Genomic DNA, 19,160 nt, shown 5'->3' with positions numbered 1-19,160 from the left:
GCAATTTAGTCCTTTTTTAATAGCATCAGCATTTTGTTCTATCTAAAGGTTTGTGTGTGTGTGTGTGGGGGGGGGGGGTTATGTCTTGCAACAGCAGCAAACTATTGACACAAGATTTGCAATTTACTTCCTCCATTTCCTCCATTTGGCCAAATTACCAAATTACCACTTCAACAGAAAAAAGAGGCTAATTTTTTCTCTCTCCCCCCTCTCCCCCCCTCATGAGGCCTTGGATTAAAATGGCTGTAATATCAAGCAATATTATAGGTGAGCTCAAATTGTACAACTAGTTGTATATTGTTTGTATTCATAAAAGACATCCCCGCTAATCTTGCATGTCTGTCACTTTGTCAACAATTTCTACAAGGAGCAAATAGAGCAATCAAGAGTAGTGGTATTTTTGATTATGTAATAATTTCCTCAACACTAAATTCAGTAAAAAGAACAGACCATCTCAGTGCTGAACGTTAGTTTAAGGGGAGGTATTATTTTGAAACTTGTAACATTCATTTCCCCATTTCAGAGGCAGACTGTTACAGGATGATGAAACCAGGGTTCTGCTGGCTCTTGCTGAAAAGAGAACTCAGTTCTTAAGTTATCTTGTCCCTATCTCTGTCTTTATAGGCTACCAGAGATATGGATATACCACAGATGGCACCCAGGAAACAGCTAGCTCTGTAACTATGCAGTCTGCACCCTTCCCCATCAGTATCTGAAGATTAAAATGAATTTTTAATTATTATTTATTTCATTTATATGCTGCCCTTCCATATGGCTCAGGGTGGCTCACAATGAATAAAACAGTTGACAAAGTGGTAGCAAAGAATCCCAAAATTGCACTAGCAACTAATAGTTTGCAACTATGTAGGAAAACAAAGGTTTTTACCAATAAACAAAATAGCAGGATACCTCCTTCATCATCTTTGCCAAGCAAGACTACTAGCGCCCTATCTGGCCCAGGAGTACCTGGCCACAGTGATCCAAGTGAAGGTCACCTCCAGGCTAGACTACTGTAACTCGCTCTACACAGGCCTTCTCTGAAGAACTGCGTATCTCCCTATGACCCCCACAGAGCCTTGTACTCTGCACTAATGAACTTGTGATCCCTGGCCTGCATGAAGTGTGCCTGGCCTCAGCCAGAGCCTTTTCCGTCCTGGCCCCAACCTGGTTTTATGAGCTTCTGGTTTTAATCTGTAACCCTATGTGAGTCAGCCTGGTGGGAAATAAATCAAATAAACAAAGAAGACAGTTGTTTTCACCAGTTTTCCATAGAAGTCCCACCTGTCCAGCAGTACAGAATCTGGCATCTAGAAGTAACTGGAGTATATGATTTCTTGTTCCCTAGAACAAGAATCAATTGGTCACTTGTACCAAAGAATCTCTGGGGGTTTTAATGGCAGGGATGGGGAGAAGCGTCTCTTTCCAGTACACAAAGGGAAGCACTAATGGCATAGAGCCCATTCCTATACATGCTCAGTGGAAAACACTAGCACAGTCATTAGATTGGATCCCACTAATTTGCACCATCACGTCCCGTGATCTGGGGCACCATCACGTCCTGTGATCTGGACATGGTACTCCATTTGATACAACCCAGAATCACATTTGCCTTTTTAGCCACCAAACCACACTGCTAACTCATGTTCAATGTATGATCTATTAAGACTCCTAGATCCTTTTCGCACATGCTACTGCCAAGAAAAGTTCCCCCCATCCTATATTGTTATAGATGGTTTTTCCTATCTAATGGTTTTTCCCGGAGGGGGGAGGCCAGTACTAGACTGACCTGGTTCCCCAGATTGTTCCACCCTATGCCCAATTATCCATCCGTTCCCTTCTGCTCATCCAGTGGGCCTGTACGGGAATAGTTTTTTAATCGCCATCATTGTGACTCAGTCATTATTTTAATGGGGTTTTAATGGGGAATTTTAATGGTTAATATATTGTATTTGTATTAAAACATTGTGAACCGCCGCGAGCCGGTTTCCGAGAGCGGCGGTCATACAAATCAAATAAATAAATAAATAAATAAATAAATAATGAAGAACTTTACATTTTACATGGCGGGGCTGTCCCTTGGCCCGCCCCGAAGCCCCGGAGTCCAGCGGGAGGCGGGCGGGGGGCCTTCGGAGCAGGACAAGCTTGTGGAGCCTGGGCTGCCTAGCACCCACTGTATTTTTTATACAGCGGGCTTAATCTCTAGTTTCTAGAATAAAGCATGAACTAAAATGCGAATTTCTTTTATTCTTAGTTGCTTACTTTTCATCCTCATTATGTAGTATTTAGAAGTAGCAAGCAGACCTCTGTATTCATGCAGCATTTAAGATCAGTCCTGAATACATTAATACCCACAATCCATTGGGACAGGTGCCTTGAACTCTGTATCTCCTGAAAACTCTTTGGTAACTGGTGGTTTAAGCTGCTTCATTCAACATGGAAACTACGACCAAGCAAGAAGAAGTAGTGCTCCTAAGAGTATTTTAAATACTTGATTAAATTATGACTGGATAACAGAGGACCAATTCCAAGATCAACTGGCATTAATAGTGTGTTAGTAATAAAAGACTAATATTGAAAAAAAAATAATAAACAACTTCTGCATGACAAATTAGCTCATCTTTAAGTCATTGGATTTCATATTTTGTGAATAGATTTTTGGTGAAAATAATCTGTAGTATTTACCAGATGACCCTTTATATAAAAATCGTACATGCCTGAAACATACCGTATTTGCTGGCGTATAAGACGACTGGGCGTATAAGACGACCCCCCAACATTTCCACTCAAAATATAGCGTTTGTTACATTACATTACAGTACTATGGGCCACTATGGGCAGCTATGTCTATCCCAACTGAAGTGCACTCGGCGTATAGGACGATCCCCCACTTGGAGGCATGTTTTTCAGGGGGGGAAAGTAGTCTTATACGCCAGCAAATGCTATAACTGTATTGAAAATTAACTAGTAAATAATTCCTGTTGCTACTGTATTTTTCAATAATTTACACTTGTTTATGAGTCGATGGACCTTCTACATTTTACAATTAACCATTTGTCAATTCTTTGTTATGAATTGAATCATATTTAGTGAATATAATTGCTTTTGTGGATTTTCCTACAAGTTTACTTTTTCAAGTTTACTTTCATCTTTCCCTATCTCATGAACATTCATGTTACTAGTGTTATATTTCCTGTTTGTTCCAAATACTTGTTTTTCTGCAATCCTAGGCTTTTTGCCAGGTTTATAGAAATGACTGTTGGATCTGTCTAAGGCTCAACAGATTTGGCCACTTAAATACCCACAGATCTGGACACACTGAGAATTGCTATATTTATTTCTCCCTGAACTATTCTAAGAAAGTATCTTAATAGTTGAAGAGCCTCTTGTGGCGCAGAGTGGTAAGGCAGCGATATGCTGTCTGAATCTGTCTGCCCATGAGGTTGGGAGTTCAATCCCAGCAGCCGGCTCGAGGTTGACTCAGCCTTCCATCCTTCCGAGGTCGGTAAAATGAGTACCCAGCTTGCTGGGGGGTAAACGGTAATGACTGGGGAAGGCACTGGCAAACCACCCCGTATTGAGTCTGCCAAGAAAACGCTAGAGGGCGTCACCCCAAGGGTCAGACATGACTCGGTGCTTGCACAGGGGATACCTTTACCTTTACCTTATCTTAATAGTTGAAGTGCAATCCTAAATGTACTTTCCTGGGCATGAGTCCCATGAGCTTTTCAGGCAGCAATTGTAGAGCAGAGAATTGAGGCAGGGATTTAACCTAGGATCTAACAGAATCGCACCTTCTGAAGCTGCCATTTTCACTAGGGAAACTTATCTCAGTTGTCTGCATTTTGGCAATCCTGCCAACAATTCAGAGTAAACTGAGGGCTTTAGCAAAATAGTCGTCATATTCCAGCATCCAGGCAGCAAAAGTCTGGCTACATCCTCCACTTTAAAGGACGAGTTGGGGAATCTCATTAAGTGGATCCCCCAACCTGATAAGCACCAACTAGAGGAGAGCAACTAGCAGGCTACCAACAACAACAAAAAAATGTGCAGATCCCACCCTCGCACCCGCCTCCTTCTCCCGGGGTATGGGGAGTTCAGGCACCTCAGTTACAAGCGGCGCCCGCTTGGAGAGGGGAAGGCACATCTGGGTGCCTGCGGGGCGGTGGGGACAGGTTTGGAAAGGAAGGTGGCCGGACGCTAAAGCGCACAAGCTCCCACCCCCTCCCGCAGCTGGTAAGTTGCAAGCTCCGCCGAGCCCTGCACAGGTCTCCTTTTGCACGCAACGAGCGGGGGGGGGGGGAGGAGGAGAGGAGAGAGATTGCTGCAATCTGCTCCCCCCCCCCCGAGTTTAGATCCTCTTCGGTTCACAAAGGAGGGCACCAATCGGATTGGTTGTCAAAGTTGTAAAGGAAGTGGGGGGGAAGAAACTGCCCAACTTGTAGCCATCCTGATCTGAGCTGCGTCCCTTGCAATGCCCCCTCCGTCTGCCCCTTCCCCATTTGCTTCCCTCCGTGCGCCTCCCAAAGCGCGAGCCGCGTCCTCCGGGGGGGGGGGGCACCGCTAAGTAATGAGATTATTGCAACTTTCCCGGCCAGCGCTGGGCCGACGGGGGGGGGGGAGAGAAAGTTGAAAGTCGAAGAAAGTCGGGCTGGGCATGGAGAAAGTCGCCGAGGATTGAAGTTGGGTGATCGAAAGGCTGCCTATAAATTGTGTGTGTGTGGGGGGGGGGGGGTCCAGGTTTCGGGAGCCAGCGACTGTTGCTGGAACTTTACAAGGATGCAAGCTGGGGTTGGCTGGTCGGCAGAGCCGAAGGAACACGGGGCATTAGAAGGGCCGCCGCTGGAGGCAGCATTTCCAGCCCGGCGAAGTGTAATTAGCAGACCGAGCACTCGCTCTCCCTTTCGGCCGCCCACACCCCTCGCTTGCTCTCTCACTCCCTTTCTTATCCAAGCATTCTTCCCTTACTGGCTAAAGGGGGGTGAGAGACACAGAGGCAGAAGGAAACCGGCCTTTTCTCTCCTGCCCCAGTTCCTTGGGGGGGGGGGGTGCCCCCCTGCAGAAGGGCATCCCGGGCCGTTTAAAACATGCAGAAAGGGGTTTGGCTGCCTGGCTTGAGTGACAGGCGGAAGAGAGTCGCCTATAAATCGCGTTGCTCTCTTCCGCCATTTCCAGCAGGCAATGTGAAGGGAAAGGAAAGCGAAAAGACGGCAGACGAGAGCATGACGGCAAGAAGGTGTGCAGTGGCTGGGAGGCAGGATACATATGTGCAGAAATGGCCGGAAGCTCCTGGCGCCTGGATTCCCTGAGGCCACCAAAAGAAAACAGCGCATTCAGCAAAGTCATTCCGCCTGAGAAAGGCGCTCAACTGATGGCTGTGACGAAAGTCCTTTGTCTCTGCAACGAGGAGCCAGCCTTTCCTCCCAGCTGGGCTGCTCCCGACTCTTCCGGGCAGGATTAGGGGGACGGGAGGGGGGAGCCCCGCTTCGGTTTTCCGGTCCCCTGAAGGCCGTTTGTGCAACGGAGGAAAGCTCGGGGAGAAGGGGCGGAGTTTTCCGCCTGGCCTTGACCGCAGCAGACGGCGCGTGCGGGCAGGGTGGTCCGTGCGCGGCTGCCTGGGCGAAGGAAACGGGGCGTGGATGGGTCGGAACAGCACGCCAGGGCGGAAGGCGCGCGCTCTTGCTCCGAGCTGCTCGGGTGCCCTGCCCGGGGGGAGAAGGAGGCGCGTCTCGGTCTCCGCCGAAGGCTTGTGGGCTGAGACGCCAGGTTACAATCTACTTTTGCAGGGCATCCCGTCGGCTCCCCTGCCGAGCAGGTCCTCAGGACGGGGGGCCTTGTGGCTGACCTCTCCTCGGTGCGGCCCCAGTCGGGTGGGGCGTGGACGCTTGCAGCGCTCAGATTAGTGAGTTCAGAGGGGTAGGTGACCATTCCTCCTCTTGATGCCACAGAGCTCCTCTTGGATCATGGCCGTGCCCTTTAACTTTTATACGCTGCTGTTTGGGAAGAACAGGGGGGCCAAACGAGACTGCCATTTGCGGATGGTTCGACGGGCCATAACACCAACCGCCGTTCTTACAGAGGAGCCAGTGAAGGGAAAGGAAAGGAAGTGTCATTGAGTATGCACAGAAGATCTTTTTCTCACCATCTATTTTTATCTGGGCCTTTGAGATCATACTTCCAGGAGACTTGACTAATGGCACTTCTATTTGTAAAAAGCACTCTCCAGAATTGATAAAGCATAATGAAACCCCCTCTGAGATAATAAAATATTATTTAGAAAAAGAAGAAGAGTTGGGTTTTATATCCTGCTTTGCACTACCCAAAGGAGTCTCAAAGCAGCTTACAACCACCTGAAGCTTGCAACCACCTTCCCTTCCTCTCCCAGCAACAGACAGGGCCATTCCGCACTGGGATCCATGTAGCAAATTGTTTGCTGAACGAAAAATCACCATTTTAAATAGTGGAATTCGGCGTAACGCATACCTGCCTTTGTAGTGGAATCCAGTTGCGTTTCTATCGTTTCCCACAGGGTTCCGGTCTCGGCAAAAATCAGTAGAAAGGAAGCGCTATTGCTGAGCTGTGTCCCGCCCCTGGCCGTCAAGCAGCCAATGGGCGGCCGTTATCATGCTCCCAAACAGCCCCTTTCCCTTTAAGGAAGGTTTAAAAAACAACAACGTTGCAACGAATTTGCGTTGATTCATTGCAAGGGAGAGACCCATCCAGCTAGCAGGTGGTGTTTGAGCTGCCGTTTCATCGTTGCCACGCTCCCCCCCGAGTGAAAAAAAAATCCCCCCCCGTCACAGGCGCGATTTTCGGCCGAAAACAGTGTGAAAAATAAAGTGAAAATAAACCAGCAAAGGGGCCTCTGCGATGCTTGTGCTTGGTGACTTTAAACAGAGGGACTGCCGCCGGGGAAGCCTCACTGGGTAAACAAAGGCTTGCCGGTGCGTTGATCTCCGCTCGCTCGGAGAAAAAAAAATGGCGATCGCTTCGCCGGAAGATCACAGGAGAGAGCCAGGGGGAGGGACTTTGCAGAAACCGCAACAATGATAACGCACAGAACTTTCCCGCTAGTGTTGCAGATTGGTTGCAGGAGTGTAGCGCTTTCCGGAGGGTGAATCCACTTTTTGGGATTTCCCTAAAAGCGCTACAACGAAGCGCATTTTGCGGATCGGTTTCAGGAGTGTTGCAGATTGTCAACGACGTTGTGCATAACGGCAAAACTGTAGCGATTTCAATTAGTAACCATTGTGCTATTTTGGACAAATGCGGAATGGCCCACACTCTGTGAAGTAGGTGGAGCTGAGAGTGCATTGGCCTTTTAAGAAGTTCTGTATTGCACAGTTTGCAGTACAACCATGAAGGGAAGCAGCTGCATCAGTCTCAGCTGCACAAATAAACACTTCCTTGAGCAGCTGGAACTAAGAGCTGTGATTTCTAAGACTCAGCATGGGTTTTGCAAGAACAAGTCATGTCAGACCAATCTTATCTCTTTTTTGAGAAAGTGACTACTTTGCTGGATCAGGGGAATGCTGTGGACATAAGTTTATCTGGATTTCAGTAAAGCTTTTGATAAGGTTCCACATGATATTCTTGTTCACAAGTTGGTAAAATGTGGTATGGATCCTAATTCTTTCAGGTGGATCAATAACTGGTTGACAAATCATACCCAGAGGGTACTTGTTAATGGTTCTTCTTGGAAAAGAGTGACGTGGAGTACCCCAAGGATCTGTCCTGGGGCTTGTGTTGTTCAACATATTTATAAATGATTTGGATGAGGGATTAGAGGGGATACTTACTAAATTTGCAGGTGGTACTAAACTGGGAGGGGTAGCAAACACAACTGAAGACAGCAACAATACAGGATGATCTTGATAGGTTTGAGAAGTGGGCTAAACTGAATAAAATGAAGATGGTGAGGAGTTTGGAGACCAAGACATATGAAGAAAGGTTAGGGGAGCTTGGTCTGTTTAGCCTGGAGAGGAGACGACTGAGAGGGGATCTGATAACCACCTTCAAGTATTTAAAAGGGTGCCATATGGAGGATGGAGCAGAGTTGTTCTCTCTTGTCCCAGGGGACAGACCAGAACGAATGGGATTAAATTAATTCAAGAGAAATTCCATCTAAACATCAGGAAGAAGCTCCTCACAGTTAGAGAAACACCTGATGGTTGGGTGTCATTTGAAGTCGCTGCAATAACCCTGAGCTGGTCTCAGGAGGATAAGCTAGAATTTAATAAATGATATTTATAACCCTCCAAAACGTCTCAATGCTTTTCCATCACAATGTTTTAATCACTTAGCTGTTGTGAGTTCTAGCTCCTGGTAGTTTTAGCCCCTGATGCTTTGGCAGGGACTGTGGCTGGCATTTTCAGAAATAGGATATAGCAAGATGGGAATCTCTTTGTGCCAAGATGAGAATCTCTCACTTTAGCAAGGAGAGATTCCCATCTTGTCATTTCTTACCTTTGCAGATGCCAGGCACAGTTACTGGTGAATTGTCACGGACTAAAACTACCGGACCATGGACACACAGCCCAGAAAACCACAACAACCAGTTGACTGTGGCTGTGAAAGCCTTTGAGAATTAATTTTTAATCAGTTTTTAAAAATTTTCAGCTTTCTAAAAATCAAACCTGGAATTCTTGTACATTTGTAGAAGCATCTAACTCTTTCCCTGAATGGTCTCTTTTGCAAGGGTTAATAGGGCTACATGATTGTATGATGTGTATGTACTGTTTTCTACCTTTGCTATAATGTCAGTGGAGGAAAGGAGAACATAAGGGAAAGTATAGCTTAGGTGCCCCGTTGTTTGTAATGACAAAAGCAAAAGAAATACGAAATCAGTTAATTCCTGCTTCCAATAGTTAGCATTTACCTTAGGTATTTTTATTTTAGGTGGTCAAAGGAATAAAATTTTAAATGAGAACCTGCCCAACAAAATAAGGTAGATGTGCTGAACTGAGCTGAAATCATGAAGTCAAATTTTTAGTATGAGGTAAATTAGAAATAGAAAACTTTGAAAATATGATTGTTTTAAATAGATTGGCCGCAGACCCCTCTATTCTTCTATATTGCAGTAGTCTTTTAATCTTGCATTACCACATTGATTGATGTTTAGAGTGGCCTAATCTTCTGTTTTAAGGTTACATTTTTTGAATACATGAAAGTTTAAGGAAGTACTTAGAAAAGGGCAGCTAGTGGCAAGTCTATTTCCCTTAAGTATACAGGAAAAACTTGGATTCCTTTCATGTTTGAGCAAAATGGAGTGTGATTTTAACTGGTTTTTCAACATATTACTGACAGATAACGCCCTTGTAATTGGTAGAGGGAAAGTGCAACTTGGTTTCTTTTGGATGTTCCCCTGTGGACTTTAGACACAGGATATTATAGGGAAAAGGAAAATTTAGATTTATTTTAAAAGAGTATGTTAAAATGAACTGGATTTATTTGATCAAGATGGGCTGATATTTTTGTCCATCTGTAGCAGTAGAAAAAAGCAAGAATCCAGCAGCACCTTAAAGATTAACAAAATTTGTGAGTCACTGCTCACTTGGTACAATTTATGGGGATATAGGGCCTGAAGATCAGAAATACCTCTTTCCCTCTAGGGGGGAGTGGGGGAGTGGGGCTCACGTGAGAAGTTCTATTCAAAATGCTGGACAATGCCTGTGAGTAGAACCTCAGTCTAAGCTGCATTATTAGCAGGCAGTCATGCTCCATATACAGACTGGCTCTTGGAAGTGCTTTGCCCTCTGAAGAGTACCTTGTTGCTTATGGCAAGAGCACTCCTCCCCAAGTCATCACTGGGAGGTCTTCTGCAGTTGTTGTTTTTGTTGGGGGGTTCTGGCTCCATACTGCTTTGGTTTATCCCAATTTCTACCCATTTTTGTACCTTTAGTTTTCACTTGACACCCCTTCCATTTTTTTAGACCACTTTTACCCTGATATTTCCCCCGGAAACCAATTTTATAAGACCTTTTCTCTTACGTTTCTGTCAGTTTTCTTTGTCCTACCCACTCCCACATATCTCCAGGCACACATCTCGATGATTGGACTGTAGTCAGTGTCTGGCTGCTCCCTTTCCACCACCCTGCATTGAAGACACTAGTTTCATTTTTTAATTTTGTAAGCAAAAGCATTAAAATATGGATATACCAATATACTGCTGTAATGATTGGTCAAACAGGCTCTCTAAATTCCCAGTATTCATTTTTTTAAAAGTAAATCTCTAGCTTCTTCTCTCATGGAGATATAAGGACAAAGGCATATCTCTGCAAGGGAGGGGGCTAGACGCTTACTTGAACCTGCCTGGCCCATCATCTGTAACTAAAGGGGAAGGAACCACCTGGGAAGAATGTTGGCTCATTCCATCTCCACTCACAACACAAGGTCACTTTTCATTTTTAAAAGATGACTTTGTTGCCTATTTTGCCTGTAACCTCCCCTTTCTTGGAAAAGAGAAAATTTCCAAACTGATGACAAAGCATCAAGTCTGGATTTGGTCCTCTCTGATGTTGATCAGGCAATGGAAGGTGGAACTGGGGAAAGCAGAGGCCCAACACACGCACTTTAAGATTTGTTTCCCCTGTCGGGTAAGGCTGCTGTTGCCTGTGGAACTAGGCTGCTGAGTTCCCATCATGGACTTTGTTGAACTTATTCTCACTGCAAACATCAAGGGTCAGCTTTAGAGGCTGAGTAAACAGCATGTTCCCCTCCTTTTGATTGACTGAGCACTGCTGTTGTTATGGTATTACTGGAATAGTCAACCACTTCTACAAGTATAGATGGATATTTGGGGGGGAAGGGAGATTGTGATCTACTATACACATTTCTATGAAGGAAAATCTGGCCTTCTCTCCTTGGGTTCAAGACTCCGTAGAATACAGCATTCTAGTTGCAAAGGTATAAATTAGCTAGCAACATTAAAGTGAATTAAATTTGTAATTTACCAATTTAAAAGCATACCCAGGAATTAAAACACACAGGATCAGTAAAGCTGTTCTCACAAAACAGTTCTGTCAGAGCTCTCAGCCCAATACTCAGTTGTGGGGGAGGAAGGGAACGTGATTGTAAGCTGCTTTGAGGCTCCTTCAGGTAGTGAAAAGTGGGGTATAAAAACCAACTCTTCTTCCTCTTCCTCATCTGTTTAGAAGGGGCCATACAGGCCATCTAGTTCAACTCCCTCCTCAATGCAGATCAGCCTAAAGCATCCAGGATAACTATCTGTCCAGCCACTGCCTGAAGACTGTCAGTGAGAGGGAGCTTACCACCTCCTTTGGCAGTCGATTCCACTGCTGAAAGAATTTTTTTCCTGATATCTAGCTGATATCTCCATGTACCGTATATACTCGCATATAAGCCGAGTTTTCCAGCCCTTTTTTTAAAGCTGAAAAAGTCCCTCCTCGGCTTATATGTGGGTATTTAAAAAACCAGCTTCCAGACATGATTGGAGGGTGGGGGTGGGAGACAATTATACTTGCCTGAACAGGCAGAGGCAGGAACAGCAGAGACAAGCCTGGGAGGGAAAGAGCAGTCTCCGCCTCCCCCCTCCCTGCGTTAACGAGGCTAGCACGTGTTGCAGGAAGCTCTGAAGCCTCTGTCTCAGAGGGAGAGCAGAGAGCAGAAGGAGGAAACACCTCTAAAGGAAGGAATAAAGGCAAGAGTGGTGAGAGGGGAGGAGGAAGGTGGGAAGAAAAGGGGGGGGGAATCCTGCCCAAAACAGGGGAGAGAGGAGGAAAGGAGAAAAAGCCACTATCCAAACACCACCCTTATATGTGAGTCAATAAGTTTTTCCAGCATGAGTTTATTAAAGTCTGCCCTACAAAAGTCTAACAGACACATCTGATTATGAACTTCCTTGGCTCCCCATCTTATAAGAAATTCTAGGAAGACATGGTTGCTCCCCCCTCTCTACTGCCTTCACCAGCTCTTCCCTGTTGGTCAGTATTAAGAAGCCAAGGTTCTCTCATAGGTTCTTCCACCATTTGATAAATGAAATTGTCAGCTAGGCACGTCAGAAAGTTACCTGACTCAAGATGCTTAGCAGAGTGTGTTTCCCAACACACATCAGGGAAATTGAAGTCACCCATAATTACAAAGTCCTGTTGCCTCAAGCTGCTTAAGGAGGGTAGCATCCGCATCTTCACCCTGATCAGGTGGTCTGTAGCAGATGCCAACTACTTAACCCTTTGCTTTTTCTCCCCTAATCTTCACACAGATATTTTCCAACACTCTCCTCCAGTATTTCTTGACAGGCAAGCCCTCTCCTGACACACAGTGACACTCTACCTCCTCTTTGACCTTTTCTGTTTCTTTTGAACAACTCATATCCATCCACTCCTGAGCATTGGTATATAGGCACCTGAAGCCTCTTATTCTGGGTTCTGTTTGACCCATCCTTCCCTGGCGTGCTATTGGTATTTGCTGTCCTCCATTAGAATCACTTCCTTAGACATCTTCTTCCCCTTGTGACTTCATTGTAAAGTTCTTCTGATGAATCTCCCCAGCTTTGATAAGTGAAGCCCATCCTGTACTAGTAGGCCTTCTTCTAGAAAACCTTATCCCATGGTCCCAGAATCCAAATCCCACCCGCCAGCTCCACCAACTCAGCCAGTAGTTTACCGACGTTATCTTCAGCTCCTGACTCATTCATCTTCCCCTGATAGGCAGGATTGAAGATAAAACCACTTGTACCCCCAATCGTTTCAGCTGCCCCCAAAGATCTTTGTAGTCAGCCTTAATATGTGTAATTGTGTTGATGGCCATATTGTATGTTCCCACATGGACCATCACAAATGGATAGGGATCCATAGGTTTTATCTGTTTTGGCATCTTGTCTGTAATATCTTTAATCTTTGCCCCTGGCTAGCAACACATCTCTCGAACTAGGGTGTCAGGGTATTCCATGCCTCTCCGCAGAGAGTCACCAATGACCAACACTTTCGTTTTCCTTCAAATGCCATTTCCTCCTGTTCCCCTACGTTCTTCATTCTGTCTTTGAATTTGATTAGGTTTACCCTTGATGCTGCTTCCATCTCCTCTGCAAGGGCTTGAAATCTGTTCTTGAGCTCCAATGGCTGAGGCCTCGGCAAGCCTTTTTTTTTGGGGGGGGGGGAGCAGAGCCCCGCCAGTGCTTTCCCACCCATTGCCTGTGGAGGCCTCAGCAAGCCTTTTGGGGGTGGGGAGGACGGAGTCCCTGCCAGCACTTCCCTCCCTGCCCCGAAGAGGCCCGCCGAGACCTGTGGAGGCTTCAACGGGGCTTTTGGGGGCCACGGGGGGAGGCCTCATCTGGCCTGCCCAGGATGGGGGAGGCGGGCATAGCGCCTGTATTGATAGATACAATGGGATTTGTTGCTAGTGCCCGTATAAAATGTGAGAGAGTCATTTTAAACCATTTTGTCCCCTTTCTCCAGGGCAAAGGCATAATGCTGCATCATCTGATATTTCTGACTGACATGCTGCTTGTATGCCGAGAGATACTTGCAAGTCCCAGGTGTTCAGTGGAAAGAAGCATTGCAATCTATGACATGTGCCACCTCACTCAAGTTCCACCTGTGCCTGAAGACATTCTTACACTTTCCTTAAATTTCAATTACATCACAGAAGTAAATATCAGCTCTTTTCCATTGCTGGAAAAATTGCAGAACTTGTTCCTTGGAACCCAGTTGGTTTTTCCTGTGACCATAGGAAAAGAGGCTTTTAGAAACTTGCCAAACTTAAAGCTACTGGACTTAGGTCAAAATCAGAAGATTCATCTGGACCCAGATGCTTTTGTGGGCCTATTGAACTTGCATACGCTTAGGCTCTATTATAATCAGTTTACAGAGTCCATTCTGGAAGGGCATTACTTTCAAGATTTGGTCTCTCTGGAATTTTTGGATCTTAGTTTAAATGCCATCACTCGGCTCCGTCCTCACCCTTTATTTTACAACATGACATCTTTGAAGATTTTGGACTTCAGATTAAACCGTATTGAAACCATATGCGAAGGAGACCTTGATAGCTTTCAAGGAAAAGATTTTGAACTGTTAAAACTTAATTCTAATCATCTGTATTGGGAAAATTCAGTAGACTGGTCAAGCTGTGGGAATCCTTTCAAGAATATTAGCATTGGAACACTGGATGTCAGTAACAATGGATGGACTATAGCTATAGTACAGCAGTTCTTTAAGGCTATTCAAGGAGTGCCAATTCAGTTTTTGAAGCTTGCTCATCATGGCATGGGAGCTTCATATGGCTTTAATAACATAAAGGATCCAGACAGTGATACGTTTGCTGGTCTTACTATGAGAGGCCTTCGTTTACTTGATATTTCAAATGGCTTCATTTTTGCTCTTAAGTCCCATGTGTTTCAGTATCTTCATGCTCTGGAGCTACTTGATCTTAACCACAATAAAGTAAACCGGATTGAAAAAGCAGCATTTTCAGGTCTCAGGAGCCTGCAACATCTAAACCTGTCATATAATCTACTAGGTGAACTCCAGGATTACACTTTTGAAGGACTTGATAACATCATTTCTATAGATTTGAAAAATAATCATATTGGGGTGATGCATCTAGGCCCATTTAAACATTTGCTAAAACTTCAGAAACTGGATCTTCAAGATAATGCCTTAAAAACAATTGACTCATTCCCACCAAATCTCTTCTCTGCTATGTTAGGCAGAAACCGACTGGAGTCTACACTAGATGGTATAAATGTTGCCTTCCTTGACTTGACAGAAAACAGAATGGACAATCTGGGTTATCTCTATAAACTTCTCCAGTTTCCTGTTGTACAGTATGCAGTTTTAAAATACAACCGTTTATCTAATTGCGACAAAGAAAATAATACCATACCTGAAAACAATCAGTTAATCTATTTGGATCTGGGATACAATATGTTAAGGCTTGTATGGGAGAGAATGTTATGCTTGGATGTATTCAAGGCACTTTCCAAGCTTCAGGTCCTCCGTCTCAATAATAACTACCTTAGTTTCCTTCCCGAGGACATCTTTAGTGGTCTAGAATCACTGAAGAGGCTTAACTTGGCTTCTAACTTGCTGACTTACATTTCTCATGATGCATTCCCTAAGACTTTGAGGAGTCTTGACTTATCATCAAACCAGCTGCTTTATCCTAATCCTGAGCTCTTTGCCTCTCTCGACTATTTAGATCTCACCTTTAACAGATATTACTGTGATTGCCCTTTAAGCAGCTTGCTTGTGTGGCTAAACCAAACCAACGTCTCTATAGCTGGATCACAAAATGAAATGTTTTGTTTTGGACCTCCAGCTCTGGCTGGTGTTTCCCTTTATGCATATTCTGCAGATGACTGTGATGAAGACAAGATGTTAGAGATGCTACAGTTTGCCCTCTTTATCCTTACCTGTGTTATGGTGACAGCGTTCTTGGTGGTGGCGGTGGCCTTTACGCGCTTTAGAGGGGCTCTTTTTTTGTGGTATAAGACTGTAACAAGAGCCGTTTTAAAGGATCCCCAGCCACCATTGGATGGAAAGAGATACGATGCTTACCTGTGCTACTGCACCACAGACTTTGAGTGGGTCCAAAAATCTTTGATACAGCACCTTGATATCCAGTACTCTGACAAAAACAGGTTTACTCTCTGCTTTGAACATAGAGATTTCTTACCAGGGGAGGATCATATAGACAACATTCGTGATGCCATTTGGAATAGTAGAAAAACTATCTGTGTTGTGACAAAACAGTTCCTCAAAGATGGCTGGTGTGTGGAAGCCTTTAATTTTGCTCAGAGCAGATATTTTTGTGACCTGAAGGATGTCCTCATTATGGTGGTAGCAGGATCACTTTCTCAGTATCAGCTATTGAGATATCAGCCAATTAGAGTCTATATGCAAAGGGGTCACTACTTGAGGTGGCCTGCAGATGACCAAGATGTGGAGTGGTTTTTAAACTCTCTCACACATCAAATAATGAAAGAGCAGACAGTTAAGAAGTCCAGCATGCTAGAGCTACGAACTATAGCTGATTCTTAATAGGCTAGTTGGCTGGTTTAGCTATGTACTCTTCTTCAAAGAAAGTACACCTTCTTCAAACACATTGGATTGAATCCAGTGTCATCAGATGCCAGTTTTTACTATTTTCCTGCCCCCATTTCATATCAGCCAGCACCGTGGAAAGCTGATTCTTGGGATTGTGAGAACCATGTGGATTAACAGCTACATGGGTTATAGGGCTACAGTGAGAAGCAGGAGAAACAGCCCCTTCTACTACAAGTGTTAAGGGAAGGAAGGACCTCTTGGAGGGAGGTTACCAGCAGTGTACTGCAGGGTTCTGTGCGGGAGCTGGTATTGTTTAACATAATTATTTAGATGGGGCAATGGAGGGTATATTGATCAGATTTGCAGATGACAGTAAATTGGGTGGGGTGACTTATACCCCAGATTCGCTCCTCCGAGTTTTTATCCCAGACAGAGCCCGCCCTAACTCCTCCCCACCAGCCCTTACTGCTTTATTTAGTCCGCGGTGCCCGCGGCGCCGCGGGCGGTTTAAAGATAGTCAACCAGGAAAATTGAAAGGACATGGAGACATGAGCTGAAAACATCCAGGCACAAAGCACACATTTCACTTGTGAGCCAGAATCTCTACGATATGGTTGCAGGCAGCAAACGTGACTCTCCAACATTCCATTGCGATATCTGTTGTTTTTCAGACAATTTCAACCAACAGTTTTGTCTTGTCAAGATCTTTAATCTGAACGGCCTCCAGATTGAACCGTTTTCAATTGGCTTTTCCTCAGTGGTTGTTATTCTAAAATATAAAAGCATACAATTAATACAGGCTTATCAACCATTTTTACAAAACAGAACATATTTAACTGAACACAGTCATTATTCTAGTCTGCAATAGTGCATACCTCCTATAATTCTTATAAACATACAGTCATTGTTTCTTTAAGTATCCTTATATATATATGTATAAATCAAAAGCCAGCTTTTTGGCTATTATCGTAAAAATTATAAAAATTATACTAAAGGGCCAAGTCTTACCAACTTTTTGTATAGTTAATGAAGTCCTGCAAAAGGATCTAAAATAAAATAACACTGCTTTAAAATGTATAGATTTATAAATTTATTATCATTTGAAAATATTGTTTGAAAATATTAATCCTAAGTAATAATCTCTTACCAAGTTTTCCTTTTAAATTATATATATGTGGCCTTTGGCTCCCAGGTTTGGGGAGGTCTAGTCAAAAGACTCTTCCCACTGGGTTGTAAACTGCCTCTGGTAATTATACTCTAGCTGAGAAACTTACTCCATGCCACACCTATACCAATTAAAGCTGCAGTCTCATCTAAAAGCGAAGAGTTCCGAACATATGTAAAAAATTATTTTAAGGGCTCTAAATTCTCCCAATTGGTCATGAAGCCTATCAGTTAGGATTTAAATTATAATAAACCTTCTTCCAAGGTACCCCTGTAGAGGCTATTGATCTTGTACCTAGCTTGAGTTCAAGAAATCACAGCATCATTTTGCAGTACTTGTGTTTGTAGGTACTACCTCACAGGAAGCAAGAAAGTTCCAAGTTCGTGTTTAAGCCCTTGGGGCTCATAGTTTCCAATGAGTAAATATAAAAACTTTCACGTTGTCTCAAGATCTTATTGATGTCCATCTTGTGGTGTCCAACAATTGAGATTTGTTCAAGTCCAAAGAATAATAAATCTTCTGGTTTGTGTCCTTTTTCCATGAAGTGAGTCACCATCGGAGCATCTATTATCCGGTGTCTAAGTCTGGACTGGTGTTCCTGGATCCGGACCCTAATTGGACGGCTGATAATACCAATGTACAATTGCGCACATGGACATATAACACAGATGTGTCCTTGGAACAAACTGAAGGGCAACCCTGGACCGACCCACCTGTGTGATTCAGTTAGCTGGAAATATTACTGTTAATATCCCAGTTGAGAAAAATGGTTAGTTACTGTTACTACTGTTGTCAACTTGTTATTATTGAACCATGTTTTTATGGCTTTATTCTATAAGCCACCTCGAGGCAACATTTGTCAAGAAAAGTGGGATATAAATGTTAAATAAATAAATAAATAAATAAATGTTGTGCCTGTATTATGATTTCCAAGTTGTCTGTAAACCACCTTGAGCCACAATGGGAGGGCAGTAAGTAAGTAAGTAAGTAAGTAAGTAAAATTTAGAGATTGTTGAAGTATATTCACCTGAGAAATAATTTAGGTATGTATGAAATGGTCTTTAATTTAGTTCTGTAATATATATCTACTTATTTATTATTTAGGAGCTTTCTCACTGGTGAAAAATAAATGGTCTTTGTAAACAAGTGTGAAAATCCGGACCTAATTCTGACGAAGCCCTGCTGTTATTAATTTCTTTTTTAAAAAAGACTTTTTGAATTCTTGTGACTTTGAATAATACTTTATTAGACAGCCATCATTGTTCCTCCTTTCTTCATAGTCTTTGGTCCTGAGTAGAATCTGCCTATCATTTCCACTCTGCAGACACTACATTGGTTACCAGTCAGGTGCCACACTCAATTCTAGATTCCAGCTATAACCTAGAAGCCATTGGAACCTACATATTATATGTTTTTACTCTTACTGTAATCTGCCCTGAGTTCCCTGAGATAGGGCGGATAATAAATCCAATAATAACAATAGCTGCAGGATTGCCTCTTCTCCCACAGTATGGAATGGTCTGCTGGGGGCTGTTAGGAAGGCCCCGACTTTCTATCAATTCGCAAAGTATACAAACAGAATTGTTCCAGAGGGCTTTCTTGTATGTCTAGTAAAACGGTGGCGTAATGCATCAGCTTGAGACAATTTCTTTTTCTTACAGTTCTTCAGTCCCAGTTCTGTGTATTATGTTGTTTTATTAAAAACCTTTGCTGTCAGACTCAAGTGTTGCCGTATTTCGTAATCCACAAAAATACACTTTCCAGCAACCAAAGGATCGACAGATAAACGGTGTATGAGTGCTCTCAACACATTTAAAAACTAGTTCCAAGTAACTGATCGATATTTTTCATGTGTTTCATATTTTTTTACCATGCAGTCATTCCAGCAAATGATTGTTAGAAGAAATAAACCTTCCCTTATAGGGAGACCAGTCATTGAATGCAGTGGAACCTTTTGTCCTCTAGATGGTGGTGTAGGATTTTAAACATTTTGC

General features: G+C 43.8%; 1 protein-coding gene across 3 annotated transcripts; it reads left to right on the top strand.

Moving 5' to 3' along the window:
• Positions 1 to 4,094: 4,094 nt before the first annotated feature.
• Positions 4,095 to 18,857, top strand: TLR5 (toll like receptor 5). 3 transcript variants are annotated; one of them, XM_077340320.1, is made up of 2 exons: positions 4,095 to 4,233; positions 13,413 to 18,857. In XM_077340320.1, exon 2 carries the CDS (start codon positions 13,425 to 13,427, stop codon positions 15,993 to 15,995), a length of 2,571 nt encoding a protein of 856 aa, XP_077196435.1. In that variant the 5' UTR covers positions 4,095 to 4,233; positions 13,413 to 13,424; the 3' UTR covers positions 15,996 to 18,857. The 3 variants fall into 3 exon arrangements, with proteins under 3 accessions (XP_077196435.1, XP_077196450.1, XP_077196443.1); XM_077340335.1 differs by lacking the exon at positions 4,095 to 4,233 and adding an exon at positions 5,168 to 5,233; XM_077340328.1 differs by lacking the exon at positions 4,095 to 4,233 and adding an exon at positions 5,245 to 5,913.
• Positions 18,858 to 19,160: the final 303 nt, after the last annotated feature.

The sequence above is a fragment of the Paroedura picta genome, chromosome 1 (genome assembly GCF_049243985.1).
Source record: "Paroedura picta isolate Pp20150507F chromosome 1, Ppicta_v3.0, whole genome shotgun sequence".
NCBI lineage: Eukaryota > Metazoa > Chordata > Lepidosauria > Squamata > Gekkonidae > Paroedura > Paroedura picta.
Note: the sequence above shows the minus strand (reverse complement) of the source record. Positions and strands in the feature narration are given on the sequence as shown.

Coding starts and splice junctions, on each gene's coding strand:
- TLR5 (XM_077340320.1), top strand. CDS start 13,425: ATGCTGCATCATCTGATATTTCTGACTGACATGCTGCTTGTATGCCGA.